This window comes from Rissa tridactyla, chromosome 4 (assembly GCF_028500815.1).
Source record: "Rissa tridactyla isolate bRisTri1 chromosome 4, bRisTri1.patW.cur.20221130, whole genome shotgun sequence".
In the NCBI taxonomy this organism is placed as follows: Eukaryota; Metazoa; Chordata; class Aves; order Charadriiformes; family Laridae; genus Rissa; species Rissa tridactyla.
The window spans coordinates 48,259,936-48,279,283 of NC_071469.1; the positions used below are offsets into that span (position 1 = coordinate 48,259,936).

Here is a 19,348-nt window from a genome sequence, read left to right on the forward strand (position 1 = left end):
CGCTCAGCCCTGCATGGGCAGCTGCAATGGCTTCAGGGCAGCACTTTGGCTGTAGTTGTTGGTATAGGTACGTGAAGCTTTGATTCTTTGTGTTTTGGGGTCACATGAATGTATACACAGAGTGTTGGTTTTTTGGGGGGGTGGGAAATTGTGTTTCTAGGAAAGACAAATAAAACTGACCACAGCAAAAGCAATCTTGAAGGAGAAGGAAATGGAGGGTCTTCTTAATGCTGTCCTCCCATCTGTGATAGCCGCACGTCCTAGGAACTTAGTTACAACTCGGGGTCTGTAGATGGCTGCCTCATCAGCGTACCTTAAAATGTCACCCAGCAGGTGAGAGAAATGAGTAACTGCACTATGTGAGAGCAGTTCTCCGAAGACTTCTTGATGGTTAAATCAGGTGGGAGGGTGGGGGAAGCAGTTACAGGTTTCCAAAGGATCTTCAAATCAGGTGAGGTTGGGTTCCTCTGGTCCCCTGCTTAGCAGCTGCCTCTGCAAAACTTAGAACAGTGAGCCACTTCTAGTTTTGACAGTCAAATGTCTTCTGCTCCAACACAGAGCAAAGCCTGGGGAAGTGGCCGTGAAAGAGATTTCTTGCTAGTCCTGAAGGGGGAGAGATTCCGTTGTTTTATTTTCGTGCTTCTTGCTCCATCATACTACAAGTGGACCATGTAGAAACAGGATAAATACGGCCAGGCCCACTTGAGGAGGTGAATTTGTGGCAGGTGAGGTCCAGGGGGGAATTTCTCAGGGTGGCTTGAGGATGGAGCCCCTGCAGGGCTGCCAAAAAACCGACTGTGGCTGGTTGTCTTCACTCTGGTGTGAATGGGGGAAGAGGAGGAGGATGCTGAAGCATTTGTACAGAACTGCATCCCGGAGGACAGAAGTGCTGGCATCACAGCTGCAGGTGGCAGCTGAGCATATAATTTGGGATCCAAAGCCTGAGGCATTACTTCAGGCTCCGCTACTGATCTGCTGAGGAAAAAAAACCTCCATCTTCACAGGCCTCGTTTTCCTTCTCTGTTAAACTGCGCGAAAGGCCTTGGACTGATGTCATCTCCCGCAGGAGGCAGTTTGCAATGAAGTACCTGCTTGCATTTGTCTAACGTTGTGCAGGGCTGGGAGTCGTGTTCCCTGGAGGGTTGCGCTCTGAGCAGCCACAGGCCGACCCCCTTTCTCTGTGTGAGACGGACCCAAACCCTTGTGTTACAGAGCCCTCGCTTTTGAGGGTGAAGGAAACGCATCATTCACATATAACTCCCTCCATTGCCTTATTTACACCTAACCAAGATCTGGCAAACTGGAGCTGGTGACAAAGGAGAGGCTCTGTCTGTCTTAAGCTGGCCTCTCCTTTCTGGTCAAGGGTTTTTACTTGGGGTGGGGGGACAGGGGAGAATGGGACACTTCAATTTATACCTCATTTTAGCTGCTGTACCTGAGTTTATTCTTTCTCCTCTGGTAAGAAAGTGACTGTACTTAACACCAAGAAAATAGTGAAAATTAAAGCCGTTTCACTTCACTGTCACAATATCTTTCTTTTATTTTTTTTAATTTTTTTTTAAGAAACGCACACAAAAACCGTGCAGAGAGTGCTTCAGGCTTGTGTTCTGGTTTATATTACCAAAAAAAAAAAAAATTCCTTTCAATATAAAAAAGCATTACAGTAGGGAATACAGGATAAATTAGCTCCACTATCTAATAAAAAGAACATTTACAGTTTTTTTTTAAAATAGATTTCAAACATTATTTCACACTCAGCCCTTTTCCCAGGCATTCGTGACAGTCATTTGAGCATTAAATAACAGCGGGGAGGCAGGGGCGCCGAGAGGGGCTGCGGGCTTTCAGGCACGGGCTGCTCTCTACTACTTCCATCCAAGGTGCTTGGGCCGTGGTCACGGTGCTACAGCGACGGAGGTGGCAGCTCCCTCTGGTCCCCAGCCTGCCCAGGGCTCTCCAGCAAGCTGTGAACCCTAGCTTGAGCCCCTGACCCCAAAATATTCACCAGAGCTGTTAAAAACAAATATAAAAATACAGTTGCTTCTCCTGCCTACTGTTCTGAAAACTACTGTACAACAGAGGGGGCAGCCATATAACCAAGGGACAAAAACCAACACATTTACATGCTTTGCCATACAGTGGGAGTCTGGTTTCTGGGCCTGCCTGGTCATTAAATTCTCCCCCGGGGGAAATTCCTTCTGCCTGTTACCAACTTCCACAGGTCCTCTCAGACTTGTCCGTATCGCTACAGCTATCTCCAGTTCTTGTTCCAAACGTGCTGCCTGGGTGTTGCTGGGGTTTCACGCTGTGCTCCCAGTGGCACGCTAGCCAGCTGCAGAGAGGATGTGAAGTCTTCATCCAGAAAAGAGCCATGGGGGAGCAGAGAAGGTAAGAGAGGAGAAACAGCTGCGCAAAAGCCAGAACAGCAGACGAGTAAGAGATCTTTTTGAAGATACAGGGACTATCATTAGGGAGAAAGGGACAGTGAGAACGCTAAAAACAGGCAAAGCAATGAGTACAGAATTAGGAAAGCCAAAGAGAAATAAACCAGCAGAGATCCTGCTTCGGGCATGTGCGTTTATCACTTAGCACTCTGGCTGCTTTGGTCCGGTTGCCCCAGCTCTGACAGTTTTTACCTCATGCCACTGGTGGCAGAGAAAGGCTTTTAACGCTTTTTGTTTTTCCCTTCAGCCACCCACCATGCACAAATCAGGGTATTCACCTGCCAGGCTCTGACCTGAGACGGGCCTTTGCAAAATAAACTGAGGGGAAAGGGAAAAAAAAAAAAAAAAGGAGACTGGGAGAGGCCGTTCAACTTCTCTCACTCATCTCCAGCCAAGTTACCATCTCTGCTCAGGGTTTTGTTCCTCCCCTGGGAACTCCTAGAACAACCGCTGACACCAGCTCCTGAGGCAGAAGCAGAACAGATAAGCTCTCCTCCTGCTCAGCCCATTCCCTACAAGACCAGTAGATGCAACAGATTTTTTCCTATCTTAAGCGCAGCACCTGCTGTCGGGAACAAATACTGCTGGGTTTTGGCTAGCAAAGCTGTTTTCCTCCATTAAACAACAGACCAGAATTTAATGCTAAAATGCCTCATTAAAAGCAGATCCAGAAGGAAATAGTTCAGAAAAGCTTTCCACAAGGTTTAACGCAACATCTGAGGCCGCTCAGCAGTCCCGGCCTCCTATTCCGTTGCTGGAATATGCTGACTGCGGCACGGGGGGGCTGCAGCTCTACCTGACGAGGCCCCCTCCTGCTGCTGAGCAAATTGCTGCTTGCAAATGAAGCTTGGAAAAGCTCTAATGCCTCTTCCTGTTCCTTAGTATCCTGATTCCACAACCTGGACGCTTAGCCAGGATCGTTGTCTATTATGGACCAGGCTTTCTGCTGCTTTCCTTCCTTCCCTGTAGCTTGCGCGGTGCCACTGGGAGAGCTGAAGGGACCCAGCCCAGGCAAAGGGCACCTGCTGCTGCCAGACCCGGGCACAAGGTTCATCGCTGCTGCCTTCTGCCCCCTCGCCTTCCTTGCCAGTGCATACGGGTTTCAGAGGGGCTGGTTTAAGCCTATATAAAAGTGCTCCATAATCTGAGCCTATAAAATCCGTAAAAAGACCTAAGAGAAACAAGAAACCACAGCCCCTTCTGCCCTCCCCCAAGCACAATGAGTTGGGGGTCAGGGAGTGACCAGATGAACAATTAAGGCAACAGGGGTTGAGGCTTCCAGAGGAAAGAAACCAAGTGACCTGTCTGGGTCGATAACCACGACCACTGGAGCAGCAGCTAGCGGTTTGGCTGCACCCTGGGTGCCCCTAGAGCCTGCCTGGGGCCTCAGCAGTTCCATCTTAATCTCTGACTAAGGTCCAGTCCCAGGCATCTTTCTGAAGTTCACTTCCAAATGATTAAGCAGATGATAATATTAGTTAAATCTCAAACCGTCTCAAGGGAGGAAACACTCTCCACTAGCAGGCAGGCTAAAACAATCCTGACTCGATGCTTTCGTCAGGAGCCCATGGGAGCATCTCAGTGGGAATCCTCTGAGTTGAAGTGACGCCACAAGACTGTTTCAGGCAAACAGCATGGCAGCGGCTGACAAACCTCAGCCTCCTCCATCCAGCACCATGCCTGGAACTCCCCTTAGGGCTGGAAAGCATGCAGGAATCCACTGCAAATATTTATGCTAACAGAGCACCACAAACCGTTTTCTGCAAGTATTAAGGGAAAGGCAAAGGCCGACAAGATTTAAACACTATTTCCTCCCCTTCTCAGGAAGGCAGCAGTATCAATGGTTCTTAACCAGAGCCATTATTTTTGCCAGGAGATGGGAGCACAGCAGGGAACTATTTGCTCTTCTTTCTTTTTCACAACAAGGAACAGTAAATCTTAGCAAAACCAGAAAGGTAGGCACCAAACTCTTGACCATCAGCCAGCCTTAGCTGAGTCCCATCGCTAAGTGAGACCACGCTGCCCCTGCCTGGGGCTCCAGAGAAAATCCGGCCTCACTGAAGCGCCTGACTTCTCTGAGAAGTTTCAGGTGATGGGGCCAAAGCTTCCACTGAAGAATGTGTGTTTTCATTCTGTGGCTGGGCACTAAAGCCAGAATCACGCGAACAATGACTACCTACTTCTGGGATGAGCCACCGCTACTTGTTTCAAGCCCACCTAGACCGTCACAGACTTTGGCCAACCTGTCGCCTTATCCAGTCCCTGCATGGGGGTTCTTCAGTCCTTTGCTGCCTAAAACATGCTAAAGTTGCGAACGGTAGGCAAGGCGTTGCAGGAGAGGCAGCTGTGCTTGTCCTCCCGCTCCCCGCTGCCGGCTCCATCAGTCTCTAGTGCAATCAGCTGCGCTGGGCTCCTGCTCCACGGCTGCTGCAGGTGGCTCTGGGCAAGGGTCCGGTGTACAGTGTAGTGCACATCACCTCAAAGTTCCAGCCCCTGAAGTACAATCCTTTTGGTCATTCATATATTACAACCCTTTTTTTTTTTCTTTTTTCCCCCCCTACCCCATTTTGTTAAAAAAAATAAAGTTTTTTGGGTGTTTTCAGGTTTTGCTTCTTCTGATTTTCCTTCTTTCTTCTGAGTACATGGGGAACATGGTGGTTCATGGGCCACCTCTTACTGGATCCCTCGAAAGAGACACATGGCAAAGATCATGGCAAACAGCTGGAAGGTGGGGGGGAGAAGAGGGCAAAAACAAAACAGAGACCACCAGAGTCAGCTGCATCTTCCAGAAGATCTGCAAAGCCCTCCCTGGCCCCAGGGCCACTCCTGTCACTCCCTCCCGCCCAGCAGTCAGTGACGCAGCAAGGGGGACCCTTCCCACCACCCAGGGGTGGCAGTGGCAAAACTTTTTTTTCCCCGTGAAGGTGATCCCTCCCCTTCTTCCCCTGTCTCCCAATCTATTTGTGGCTACAGCAGCAGCCTGGCTTCATTCCCAAACCGCCCTTGGTGTCTCAGGGGAGCAGGTTCTGCTGTCCCTGCTCTACACACCAGTTCCGCTGCCCAGGCACAGTGGGTCCTTTGTGGGGGTTGCTGGAGCTCTGCCCAGGTCCTCCTTTGCACAAGACAAGACACTGGGGAAAGCACCCGGTCTTGCCCCAGAAATACTGCAGGGACATCACTTCTGGGTTAATGTGTCTGGTGGAAGCCGGTTCCTCAGAAACATCACCAAAGAGCCAGACGCTAATGCTCTGGAGCTAATACAGTTTCAGGCTCTAAACAAAAACTTTGAAAGCAAAGGCACAATTTGACCAAGTGGCAGATTAGTCAGCTTGCTGGGGTGCTGCCGCAATGAGGGCAGTGACTGTGTGGGACCCTGGGGCAGGCAGTGGGTCCCCAAAGCCCCTGTGGCCAGCGTGGCAGGGTGCGAGCTCTGCAGCGGGGCCAACACGAGGCGGCACTGCAGGCTTGTGGCACCCCGTATTTCCCTGCCTTTTGTGGCAAAGGACCAGGCAGCCGGCTCCTTCTAGGCAACTAAACCCACAAGTTGATAACCTGCCGGCACTCCACAGGAGCAGCTGCTTCCCTTGGCAAGGGGGAGCACCTGGACATCTACCAACACTTGCTTTTTTTCTAGTCACACAACAGTAAGTACCTCAATGGCCAACACTCCAATGGCAAGGGCTCCTGCAAGGTACACGTAGGTCTCAAAGGAGTTCAGGATCACAGTGTAGCAGCCCTAGGGAGGACAAAACGTGGTGAGACACACCTGAGCAGCTGTAAGAGACAGACTGTAAATTCCCTGACAAGGGGCAGAAGGCCCTCCAAGCCTTCAATGGAATGCCTCAAACACTCGCACGGAAATAAATAATGCAGGCCTGGCCTTCAAAGAACTGATAAGGCTAACACTTCTGGTGCCTGAAAGCGTGGGAGAACTGTCTTGTGAAGACAGGATAGTTCTTCCACTCGTGTGATGAGCTTGGTAGTTCTCAGTTCTCAAGGCCATTGTGTCCGGATGAGTGACCTTTGCTTCATTACCCGCAAAATGCATATGAAAGCACACAGCCCTGCATATGCTAATGAAGATTATCGAGATCATGCTAAACACATATGACTATGGCACTCGTCTCTCCACCCAAATCATGCAACACGTCACCTGGGGGAGAAGGGAGAAACCTGAGATGAGGCTGTCCTCGACAAGGGGGGTGGACCATGCTAATTCAGCAAACATAAAAGGGGAGAATACGTGCCCCTAGGGGGGAACAAAGAAGAAACAAAAGAAGAAGATAATGCCTGGGAAGATTCTTCCCAAGAAAGAAGACCGTACCTGGGAAAATTTTTCCAAGAAAGAGGAAGATTATGCCATGCCTGGGAAGATTCCCTGAAAAAGACGCTGGAACCAGGACCGGTGGTGATCTCTATCTTTGTCTTTTTCTCTGTCTTTTCCTTTCTCTATCCCTCAGTTTCTCTTTTCTCTTAGAATTGTTAAGTAACAGTTAGAGTTGTTAAGTAACGACCTTAAGTTCAACCTTAAGTACCACTTGCCATGAATTGTCCTATACCTCTTGTTAAGTAACACAATGTATACCTCACCACTTGCCATAATTTGTTATATACCTAACCAATTCTCGTGGACTTGTTAAGACCTATACCAACCATTTTGGTAAGCTAATAAATGTTTGTATATGGACCTTGAGATTTATCTCACCTCAGTCTGCACCGTTGAGAATTTACGAATCTGAAGTCACTTACACCCCCTTTTTACTGAGAGAGGGACATGACAGCAACACATCGCATTGTTCTCACAGCAGAGCCCTCATTAGTACAAGAGGTGCTCTCAGATGCAGGCACAGCTCCCTCTCACCCCCTCACACAGCCCCACAGCACAGGAGGCAGAGACCCACAGGACAGTGCCAAGGAAGGGAAGGTTTTGCTGCAGTGGGATGGAGTGGTGGACACCCACAACCCCTCGCTGACCACAAGGAACTGTGTCTTCTTGCAGGGCTGAGAGGAACAGCAGAGGAGAGGCATTCCTCCGCAAAGGGCAGAGACTAAGCACAGAGGAAAGAACCCTTGGGGCAGATGACAGACAGCCCAGGCTGGCTAGGGATAAGGGGGATTTATTTAAAGCCAAGGCAGGAGATTCTTGAATCCTCTCTCATAGCCAGCAGTTCTTTCACACCTCAGGACCATTCCTCTGTGCCTTCACCCAAAGGAGCATGGATGAACACTTGCTGATCTTCTGGCTATAGGAGAATTGATTTCACTAAGAACTCAGGGCCATGCACTACAGCAATCCTTCCGCTTATGCAGCGTAGCCACCGTCATCTTTAATGTCATTTATTATTTCTCATAGCATTCATTAACAGTTAGATCTTGTGCAAAGATTTCAGGAAGTTTCTGGAAATCACCAGAAAATATCCTGGCCTCAGTTCTCCCAGCCTAAAATTCCAAGCCACCAGCAAATTTCTGCAAATAGGTCACACATAAAGAGAAAAGCAGATTGGAGTTTGTCCACTGTAAGAAGTAGCTCTCCTCCCCACTGAGCATATACTTCACACAATAGACGTTTAATCCCATCCATACTGCTGGGGTGTTTCAATCACCTGGTTTTTTCCTTGCACCCAAAAAGAAAGTGTCTGAACTGCAAAGACAGCACAACAGTTACCTACTGGTGTCCACGCCAGACCCTGCTCGCTGCAAGCGAGACACAACCGGAGAAGAGCAAGGGAGAGCACAGAGGGCACCCGCTGACCAGGCAGACGCAGGGAGCGCAGGCCGCTGGGGCAGCAGCCGAGCTGCTAAAACCACGTTCTTGTCAACATGAGACCGCTCAGCAGCAGCTCTGTTTTGGCCACGCTTCAGCTCAATTCTCAGGGAACAGCATCAAGCCTAGCAACAAAATGTTTGGGTGCTTGCCAGAGCTCCAACCTTAACCCAACTTCCAGCATGCCCCGCTCAGCCGGGTACAAATGAGGGGGAGCACAAGTGTGGCCAGCACTGTCCTACCAGCATGGTGTCCCAAGAGTCTGACTTGCTCCAGGAATGCCTGAATTCAGCCATCAGGTGCTTGGGAGTGTCTCTCCCATTTTACAGAAGCATCTCACTGCGTGTTTGGTGACACTCGCTGTGCACACTGCTTCTTCCACCAACACTCTGCGGTGACAAGGGCTCAGAGGAAACCTCCCCTTCCCACAGAAGTGGTAGGCCTCAGCATCACTGCTTAGGGAAAGCTAAATCGGTTACCTGCTTTAACCCTGTTTCTCAAAATGCTTCTCTTTCCCTCCCTGCTGTTTATCATCTCCCTCCGCTCTCTCTTTCCCGTCGATTCACGTCAATCAGACCTGGCAGAAGCAGTACGCTGCTGTCTGCTATGATCTCTCACCCAGAGTGCCTTTGCCAACTATTTCCAGCTGCCGCACGAGGAACAGCTCACGCGCTGCTTCCCAGCTCCTTTACTCTCTTTCACAATCTGCTACCAGGTGCTGCTAAGAGGACCGCTGCTTAGCCTGGAGAGAAAAAGAGGCTCGTTCGTATGGTCAGTACAGAGCTCAGCTGGCTTATTAATGCTGAGGTGAACACAGTCAGGAGCTTTGCTACAGTTTCTTAAACTTCACATCTTGGTGACAATGTAAGGAAATATGACTGTGATATCAGTGTAGCGTGGCCAGCAGATCGAGGGAGGTGATTGTCCCCCTCTACTCTGCCCTTGTGAGACCCCACCTGGAGTACTCAGCACAAGGACATGGACTTGTTGGTCTGGGTCCAGAGGAGGGCCACAAAGATGATCAGAGGGCTGGAGCACCTCTGCTATGAGGACAGGCTGAGAGAGTTGGGGCTGTTCAGCCTGGAGAAGAGAAGGCTCCGGGGAGACCTTATAGCGGCCTTCCAGTATCTGAAGGGCACCTACAAGAAAGCTGGAAAGGGACTTTTTACAAGGGTGTGTAGTGATAGGACAAGGGGTAATGGCTTCAAACTGGAAGAGGGTAGGTTTAGATTAGATATTAGGAAGAAATCTTTCACTATGAGGGTGGTGAGGCAGTGGAATGGGTTGCCCAGAGAAGTCGTGGATGCCCCGTCCCTGGAAGTGTTCAAGGCCAGGCTGGATGGGGCTTTGAGCAACCTGGTCTAGCCAAGGTGTCCCTGCCCATGGCAGGGGGGTTGGAACTAGATGAACTTAAAGGTCCCTTCTAACCTAAACCATTCTACAAGTCTATGATTCTATGACATTATGCTGAACTGTCTTGTTCCAGTCTAGCAGTGGAAAAAATCACCAAGTCAAGAGGCCTGGCAAAAGAGATGCCCTTTTTCTACTGTAAAGAGCAAAAGAGCAGAGAAATGCAGCTTTCCAACACTTCTCTTCCTTAGAAAACAGACATGGTTTTCTGTGGCTGTTTAACCCTTGATCTCTTGGTTGCGTTATGTTGCTGATGAGGAGTCTTTGTGAACTAAACTGGAGCCACTACCGCAGCCAGTAAGAGCCAACTCCATCCCATCCTCGCTGATCTGTGCTGGCTTGAGAATTAACTTCTGAGAGATAGTACTAACCTTCGGGAACACAATAAAAGTTGATGTAAATTTCCACCCCACCTTTCAATCCCTTGGGAAAATCTTCATATTTCTGCCGATACAGCACAGCATGGAGTTAGCAGTGCACACAATGAAAGGGGTTTTTCAAAATCACACCTATGCCATGGCTTCAAAAGCAGAAGCGTAATTAGGATGTGAGCTACAGTCAGAATGGCATGACCTGCCCGCTTCACTAGTTACCCATGACCACCCCAGCCATCTCTCTGTCCACTGTGGAACTCCTTTTCCTGGTGTTCAGCTTCCCTTACCTGTCGGTTCTGAAACCTCTCGATGCCCGTGAGGCAGGCTTCCTTGTTGACAAACTTCCCTTCCCGGCTCTGGAGCTCTCGCTGGCAACAAGCCTCAGGTATCACCGATTCCGAAGAGGAGTGTGGAAGATGAGGGACAGCTTCAAAATCTTCTGGTCCGTTCACTCCACAACAGGCAAACTAAGGAGAGAGAAGAAAGGAAAACAGAGTTGACACTTTGCCCTGATACGAGAAATCTAGCGAAGACCTATTTTGTAGGGATCAAAGCTTTAGTCAAAGCAGAGACAAAACGACTGTTGTTTCCCGAGGAGTTGTGCTTGTACCTTGGAGCTTCTGTTTCATCAAAGCCTTTTTATAAAGTCCCACTGTTCCCATGTCATACTGTAGGCTCTAAGGTACCACTGGGAATATTGCCACGAACTACACAGGGCTTTGGAGCACATCCAGAATGACTTGCTTGAGATCACCCAGCAAGTCTGTAAGGGAGCCAGCAGTACAATCCAGGCTCCTCCCCACAGCTAATGGTCAGGATTGTCGCTGCTCAAAGGCACTGCTGGGTGATTCAAGTAAGGTCGCTTTTTAGGATTCAAGTCAGGTCCTTTTTAAGGATTCCAGTCATACTCTGACTCTGTCTCCTTTCAGTCAGCAAAAGGAAATGTCTTTATTAAAGTCCTGAATCAGCATGAAGGGCAGCAATCATCTTTTTCTTTTAAGATTAAAATTGACTTTTCATCTGCAGAGCCTGACATCCTGCTCTTCACTCCTGAAGGGATACACTGTGGGCTGTACTGAGCACTAAATCCACATCTGTACATACACACACGCACGCACAGAACTTCTTGTAGTACATAACAACCACTCCAATTCCAATGACAGTCGATCTTTAACCTGCCTGATTAGGATTGTAATAACAAAGTCAGTTTTGATGGCCAATATGTCTATACTGAAAATATGCCATTAGGCACACTCCTGCCTAATCTGCCACCTTACCAACCCATTTCACAAGAGCTAACAAAAAGCCATTCGTTAGCATTAGGTTTTGGCTGCTGTTGGTCGGGAATAGTTCTGAAGCAGTCTGCAAGGTGAAAGGTCCAGGGTAAGCGCAGCGATATTCAGTTGCAGACAGCTCCAGGGCTTTCTGTGCCCACTGGCTGAAAGCTGGGGGTACCCGGCCAGGTCAAACGCCTCAGGCTTTGGCAAACCACAAAGGCTGACACGGTCACTGGGAGCATCTCTCTCAGGACGGATGGTGGCTCACTTCGAGGAAGTCTGACTGCCAGCCGAATTCTCATCTGCCTCCCACCACCACCACAAACCCCAGCGCTCCGCTCGATGGGACAGGGGGGTTGGAGCAGGCTGACCCTGGGCGAGCTGAGGGTGCCGGCTGAACACCATGTCGACGGCCGCTGAGCGTGGGACCGGCGCGGCCTGACTTACTGTGATCATAACAGAGTTCCAGGTGGAAGAGAAGACATCCGTGTCATTGTTCCTCAGGTAGTGCTTCTTCAGCTCCTTGGTGAAAAACTCCCTGGTCAGCTGAAACGCACAGAGAGGTGGAAACATAAAGGCCGCTGCCAACACCTTTCCCAAGCGCTTCCCAAAGCTCCCTCTGTGAATGCTGGGGGCTGTTCGGTTGTTTCGTTTTTTGGGTTTTTTTTGCAAAGCTCAGAGGACAAACTAAATCATAACTATATCCAGGGTGAACAGTACCTGTTAAATAAAACTGTTGCTTATGAAATCAAGGGATTGAATTATATCTATACTTGTAAGATAAGTTTACACTTAAAGGCTGGTTGGTTTATTAAGTTTTCAGCACTATTTGAAAACATTTCCTAAGTTGAAACAGGACTAAAACAGATTTTAGAAAGATCTGCAAATCCACACCCAAATAGTAGTTTAACTTACTATGCTTCGTGAAGTCTGCAACCAAAGCATGATTTTCCCCTCATTTTTCATTTTAAACCAGTTAACTTCCCACTAATGAGAGGGGAACTGCTCTGAATTTACTTCCGTGTGTGAGGAAGCAGAATGAAGCCCTAATATGAAACTTCCTGGGAATGAAAAGGAAGTAAAAAACATGTAAGGAATGTGAAATGTTCAAGTCAACTTATGAATTGGAAGAAAAGACCATTTCCCTGACAGAGCTTTAGATTACCTAAACTGACCTACACACATGAAGAAAAAAATCCTCTTTATATTTCCAGTGTTTAGATAATTTAAACATTTTTTCCTAAGGTCAAGAATATAAATGAATGGAATTTCATTATGGAATTTCATTTACTCCTGTTCACATTTACAGTAAAATAGAAAAACTGAACGAACATTTTGGCTCAGAGTCTTCTCAAAAACGTTAGACACCTTGAAATTACATTTACTTAGGATCACTCTCTGGAGGACTAGTAAATATACAAACCTAATAGTCTTGTTAAACTGAACACCCCTATTCAATCTTGTCGGCTTTCTACCATGTCAGGATGAAAACTTCAAGGAATCCCCTTTTCAGGTTCCCAGTAAGTCTTGACTTGTGTGGTCCCTTCTCCAAAATACCTTGTGATTTGTGACGCGCACAGGCAAAATCTCTCTGCCACTGCAAAGCCTCAGTGAAAGGGGTTGGAGTCGGCTGGATACAGCACTGCTCTAGTGTTGCGTATTTGCAGGATCAGGAATTAAGCTGCAGACGCAGTAACATACACTGCTACAAGTTGCTTTCGGGTTCTTGATATGCAACATGAAATATCGCACATACGCATACATATGTATGAGATGTACGGGTGGGCACAAAAGCACGAGCACAAAATTGTTTCCTTCCTTTGTAACTGTATCACAAAATTTAAGGAAAAAAGAGAAGGCTGTGGTGACTCTTTGAAAGACCCCCAAATATGACTTAGTATCGACTTCTCTTTTACAAATACAAACTAAGGCCAAAATTAATGACTAAATCAATACTGCATAAAACTTTGTCACAGAGACTTGAATGATGCAGGTAGCTCAATCTCACTACCTTTCAATTAGATACGCTGCTAAGTTCCTAAATCACTTTTATGAGACAGATATTATCTCATTTCTTGCTTTTGAATATTAAAATACCAGAGGACGTGGCTTTTTCCTTTGGGAATTGGGTGCACTGGAGGAAGGTCAGGTTAGAAGATGCTGAAATATGTCCTCAGTGTTCTCCTTTCCTTTCCTTTCTCTGTGTACTTTATCTACGCAGCGTCCTACCCTACAGAGACAGCAGCACTTTTTTTTGATGCTTGTCTGTTTCTGAAGCGCAGACTTTGAAACTGATATTACCGTTGGTAATAATCCCAGACGATTGCCTTTGGCGGGGTCTAAAACAAAAGAGTCATTTAAATATAAAGTGAAGCCTTTATTTTGACAGCAGCAACCCCAGAGGAAATGGTTCAGAGTTCGTGTGCGATTTTTACGAGACTTGGCCTAAAACAAAGCCTAGTGCTGGAAGGGTAAGTTTGCCAGGAAAATAACTGATTCCACTTTGTTGCTCTTAAACTATTTGTCCTGAGCATCTGAAGTTCAGAAAAATGTGTGTGTTGGGAGGGCGGGGGGGAAGAGTAAAGGGAAAAAAAAAAATCAATCAATCAGCAGAAGCATCTTTCTTCTTTCAAAAAATTGCTGACAAAGGAGGATAAAAGTCAGTAAGACAGTCCTGCTCACATGGCCACGGCCCCCCTCTCGCTGAAGCCCCGATGGGGTGGGTGCACACTGGAGTACCATGGCAAGAACTATTCAGAAGGGAGCAAAGGACCTACTAATAAAACCAGACCTTGGCACACACTTCTGACAGCACAGTTATACCAGCCACGGGCATGAGCAAAAAAGAGCCGTTCAGCTGTGGTTTTTTCTAGCTGTTCTGGGGGGCGAACGTCTCCAATACAGAAAAAGCACATGCATGTGTACCTTTACATGCCAGTGAATGAAGTGGGACTTTTTGGTCGAACTGGTTCAAAAAATAGCTTGGCCGGGATTACTGCAGCCAGATGAAAGGGACTTAGGAAAAAGAGGGCATTTCTGTACAACACAGGTGTGGTGGCACTGTCTGGGAAGGCCACAGCCTTCTCATGTGCCATGTCATTCCTTCTCCTCACTGTGTCAAGGAATACTGAATGCTGTACAAGAGGCTGGCTTCCTAGAGCCTGCCTGGAAAACAGGGCACACTCCTCTCCCGATGCATCTGCCTGCAGCATCCCAACGTTTCTGACACAGCACAGTGCTTGTACTGTAGGTACAGTCACTGGTCCTGCACTTCTCTCTTCCACAGTGCTTTCCACCTAAAGTGACACCAGCTTCCTAACAGAGAGATGGACAGTGCATATTTTTTAGGTTTTGCCTTATTCTGAGGAAACAGAGGTAACAGGAACTAAAGCAACTTGTCTATTAAGTGTCAGAACGGGGGCTAAAAATCCAAACAACCTGACCCCGTCCAGAGCCCTGCCACTGAACTAATCTGTTCCTACCATCCCACTTGCTTGCTTGCTAAGACAATTCACTAAGAAAAAAAGAGTCAAATATCCCTCCAGGGTTTTCCCCATCCAGACCTCAGAGGGGCTTATAAAGAGAAATTCCTGAACATAAGTCAAATTGCTCTTCCCCAGCCTCTCTCTATTGTTCATGGAAGACACTATTTTATGGGGGGTCTTCTAGATGAAAAGGGTTCTCAACCCTCCACAACCTCCTTTACAAAGGAAGAGAAACTCTGGTGCTCCCACAGCTGCTTTTAAATAGTTCTTTGAGAGTCCAGCTGGACTTGCAGACCACAGTAGCTCACCACCGTTAATACCACTTCCACTCACCCCACCGCCACGCTCTGCTTCACTGGCTCTTCCTCTCATGTCAAACCTCAGCAGAAAACATCTCTTTTCTCCCTTATTTTTGTCTCTTAATTTATTTCACCCTCTCAGCTATTAATAATTTAACTCTGCTGAGTGTTTGGGGGCTAGTTTGGATGTAACACGTTGTACAAGAGAAAGCAGCACTGAACATTATCTGGAAAGTGAACAGATATGGCGTATCTTTCCCTTTTGTCTCATTTTATGCAGCCAGCAAGGCCATAGCCATACGGACCGTGCAATGACCACCACAGAAACCTACTTGGTAAGTTTCCAAGAAATTTAGGTTGCCTAAATGTGCATTTACCACCACACGCCTTGAAAGCAACTTGTTTCGCAGGCAAGAGAAAAGCACATCTGAACCTGACCTTAAATTGCTACTGGGAAGAAGGTTCACTGAAGGACCATCCCTGTCCCCACGGACATCCTCTCCAGCCATCTAGTCTCACCCTGACCCAAAGATGACAGCAAAACTAGCCACAATAGTTACCAAACCAGAGGAGCTACCACCAAAATATATAGCAACAGCAAAACAAGGTTGGTTTCTTATTTTTGTTTTTCAGAAGAAACCCAAGGAAAGGACAAACAATAAGAATTTGCAGACTGAGTTTAACTTCTGCATAGAGCCATCTCCAGCTATGTTGGGATCTGACACTCTTCATTCCCTCCCATTTAAGCCTTTCCTGTCAGTCATTCTGACAGAGTGGGAAGCTGGTGATGCAAACAAGGAGACAAGCTCAGGAAAGACTGAAGTTTGCTCCCCTTCAAGTTTTATCTCACAAAACACCGCCAGATGCCACGGAAGTCTAGAATAACCACTGTGACCTTATCTTGCAAGGTAACGTATTCTCATGTGTCCCACAGCTTTCATGGGAGTGGAAGGTACCGATGCTTTGCCCAGAAGCAAGACGTAAGCAGGCTCCTTGTGGTGGAGAGGACACAGCCAGCCCTGCAGTCACCCGGCACACAGGACTCACAGCGAGCCTGTTGAGTTTCTTGTAGCTTTTACCAGTTTCCCACAGGGAAGGTGGGAGGTGGGAGCAGCCGGCTGCTCGCCCAGCCCCTGCTCACCAGCGACCGTGTTCCTTTTCTGTCGTGAAGCCTGTACCTGGGTCCGCAGGGCAGTTTCTACGTGTGCAGTCTGCTGCTTGTGCTGAACCAAAGGAATTCTCTAAAAACTCCTAACAGCAGAGCTGTAATGACCAGAACACACCAGACCCCCCCATGCTGAAACCTATTTATGGAGCGGTAGCTGTTCCCGTGAGGGCAGAGTCTCAAAGCCCAAGCTGGAATGGGGCACCCGCTCTGTGTACAGAGTGCCGTGCCTTCCCCACTGCCTTCAGATCTGAGGCCAAGACAAAAGACCGTCAGCTTATAAAGGGGAAAAAAAATCCTCTCACTGCCTCCCCCCAAGACCATCCTACTGCACAAACACCGCACTGTCTTGCTGTGAGCTTCCCAAGTCTTGATTCTTTGCTTATCAAAATCTTTTTATATCAATAAAATTAAAATTATATCCTGGCTCAAGAAATCATCATTATACATGGCCCTTCTATGCTCATGCCACATTTCTGTCATGTCCAGTACAGGGAATGTACTGTATGTTCTCTTACTACTGGAAGAGGCCAAATAAACAAAATAAATACTAGCAGTCATTAGTGACCACCTCTACTGGCCAATGTTTTTTCACGGCCATCACTCAGAGTTATATTTCAAAGATGGGCTGACTTGAGAAGGCTGGACCTAGTTTAGTCAGGCTCTTCTTTGCACGTGTGGGAATATTAAAAGAAATTCACAAACCTTTGCTGGTTAGAGAAACAAATGAGACTGTGCTCACTACTGGTGTAGTAAAAGCTTACTAGTAGCGTAGGGGAGGGATGATGGCTATATAATAATATGCATAGCAGCAGAGTAGAGAGAGGCTACATCACAAGAAGCTGTGGAGAGAAGGACCAGAAACTCATAGGCAGGGCAATATGCAAGGGATCCATCGATGTGCCTCAAAATGGGACATGGGGAGGCTTGCTCAGGGCGGGTCAGGAGGGATGTCTTACAAGCAGCATTGAGAGGAGAATTCAAGAAGGAATATGATTAGAAGGTGCACAAGGGAATTTTTGCACTGCAGAGCAAGCATTGGCTCTGTTGGGAAAACAGCAGGTTTCACCACCATTAATATTAAACACATGCTATATTGAAAAAATAAGAGTTGCTTTTAACCTTAGTGTGACTTTATTATAAAACTTCTCTCTGATGGAATGTGCAGCTGGTTTGGCTGCAAAAGAATCAGGAAGACTCTAAAAACTTCACAATTTAAGTAGCCCCCCAGCGTATATCTCCCGTGTACATAAACCATCCACCCTGCACACGCCAGGTTAGTTAGCATTCACTGGCTTGCTGGCACTTCTGCAGACTGAGGGTAGAAATGAAGCGGGTTTGTTGGTATTTGAAACAAACAGTTGCTCTACAAATGAATCAGCCACCATCTAACAATATGCTCCAGCTGGGTACAATCCCACCGGGGTTCAGAGTTTGCCCACCACAGGATACTTACATTCTCTCTGAAGATAAAAGCCAGGATTGCAGCTGAAAGCTCCGCCAGGAAGATTAACAAAATAAACATGAAGAACTGGAAGAGAGAAGATTAAAAAAACAAAAAACAAAAACCACAGACATATCATTAGGTGCGTGCAATAGGTAGTAGGATCACAGGGTTTTGCTGGTCACCAAAGAGATGGAAAAAATAACTGAGGAAACTTTTTTTTTCCCTGACAATTAAAAACACTTATGAGACAGTAACCTGGGGCAGACACGGCCCCTCTCTGACCACATCACAAGACATGGAAGCTTGCACCGCTTTTACCTGGTTCTAACAGGTAAAAGAGGATAAAGCTACAGGACCCATAGCATCCCCTAATAAAATCTACACCAGGTTAAAACAGTAAAGCCTACTTTGATGGAAAAGGTTTATGATTGTGTAGGTGCTTGTACAGGGTTAAATTGTCCTGACACAGGTGTATGCATTACATGCATACACATACATACGCGCACACATCCCCTCATCACAACAAAAACAATTTTACAGTAATATGATCATGGATCCATTTTGCATGCAAGGAGGTAGTGGGACACATATTCAAATATTTACACCTATGACCAAAAATGGGCTCTCTTCAGAGTATTCTGCACTTCAGGACAAAATCAGCCTTGGTTAATATCTCCCTCCTCACAATGGGGTTGCACTGAGTGAAGTATTAACCATGCAGAACATCTACAGAAAGTTGATAACACCCCATCATAATTTTAATTTGATTATGCAAGTATCATCCACATCTTGTACAGTATCCAAAGCGTGCATATTCATATCCTTAAATTAAGGGCACATTGCAGACTTGACGGAAAGCAATAGCCAGCAGATTGAGTGGTAGCAAAAGAGAAACAGGCATCCAGTTTGAAGCAAAATCATTACAAACGTATGTCATCATAATTTTAGGGAACATAAATGAAAGCAAACAGAGAGGCACCTAGTTGTTCAATTTAAGCTGGAACTGTATTTTCATCCCGTTGCCCTTGCAACCTTCTACTGCTTTGGTCTAAAAGTCTGGTCTTCAGCCTTACTAAAGGCATCTTGTTTCTGTGATGTTACCGAGCCTGAGCGATCCACCGTGCCTTCACCACCCACCCCACAGAGGTAAATCAGATGCACTTGAGGGGTCTCATCCCCAGGGAGACTGACATCGAGCTGTGAGTGAGCTGCCCCCAGGACCTTGTCCACCCAGAGCACTCAGGCGCTCTGGAGCATTTCCTGCCCGGGATGAGCACCGGGATTCCTGTGGGCTCCCATCTCATACCCTCCTGTATGGAGGCGGCACAGAAAACTGGTACACAGCTAGAGGTAAAACACAAGCAGAAAGGAAGAGTGTTGAAGGGAAAACGTCTCCCAGGGCAGGAAAGCACTCACTGACATCATAGAGCTTAGGACCCAGCTTGTGCTTGTGACTGATTCTCAGTTACACTGATGCCTCATGCTAGTTTGATGCTGCTTCAGTCCATAACAAACAGTAAAAGGAACGGGCAGGGATGTGCCCTCTAACATCCTTAAGACGACAAATGTTGGTGCTGAGGAACTCCTATGGGAATAGAGCAGAGAGTGGCCAGGCTCACACCCTCTCCCGAAATGGCATTTATTTCCATTCTTGGAGGCAAAATAGTGGGCTTGAGGAACCGTAAA

At 47.3% G+C, this 19,348-nt stretch overlaps 1 protein-coding gene across 4 annotated transcripts in view; it reads right to left on the reverse strand.

The window, feature by feature from the left end:
- Positions 1-1,515: 1,515 nt before the first annotated feature.
- Positions 1,516-19,348, reverse strand: part of TSPAN18 (tetraspanin 18) — a 171,728-nt gene continuing 153,895 nt past the window's right edge. For all 4 annotated transcript variants that reach the window (XM_054198498.1, XM_054198499.1, XM_054198496.1 and 1 more), the window contains 5 exons: positions 17,672-17,746; positions 11,714-11,812; positions 10,277-10,456; positions 6,094-6,177; positions 1,516-5,162 (listed from right to left, as the gene is read on the reverse strand). In XM_054198498.1, the coding sequence (XP_054054473.1) occupies positions 5,115-5,162; positions 6,094-6,177; positions 10,277-10,456; positions 11,714-11,812; positions 17,672-17,746 (486 nt within the window). In that variant the 3' untranslated portion in view covers positions 1,516-5,114. The remainder of the gene's footprint in view (positions 5,163-6,093; positions 6,178-10,276; positions 10,457-11,713; positions 11,813-17,671; positions 17,747-19,348) is intronic.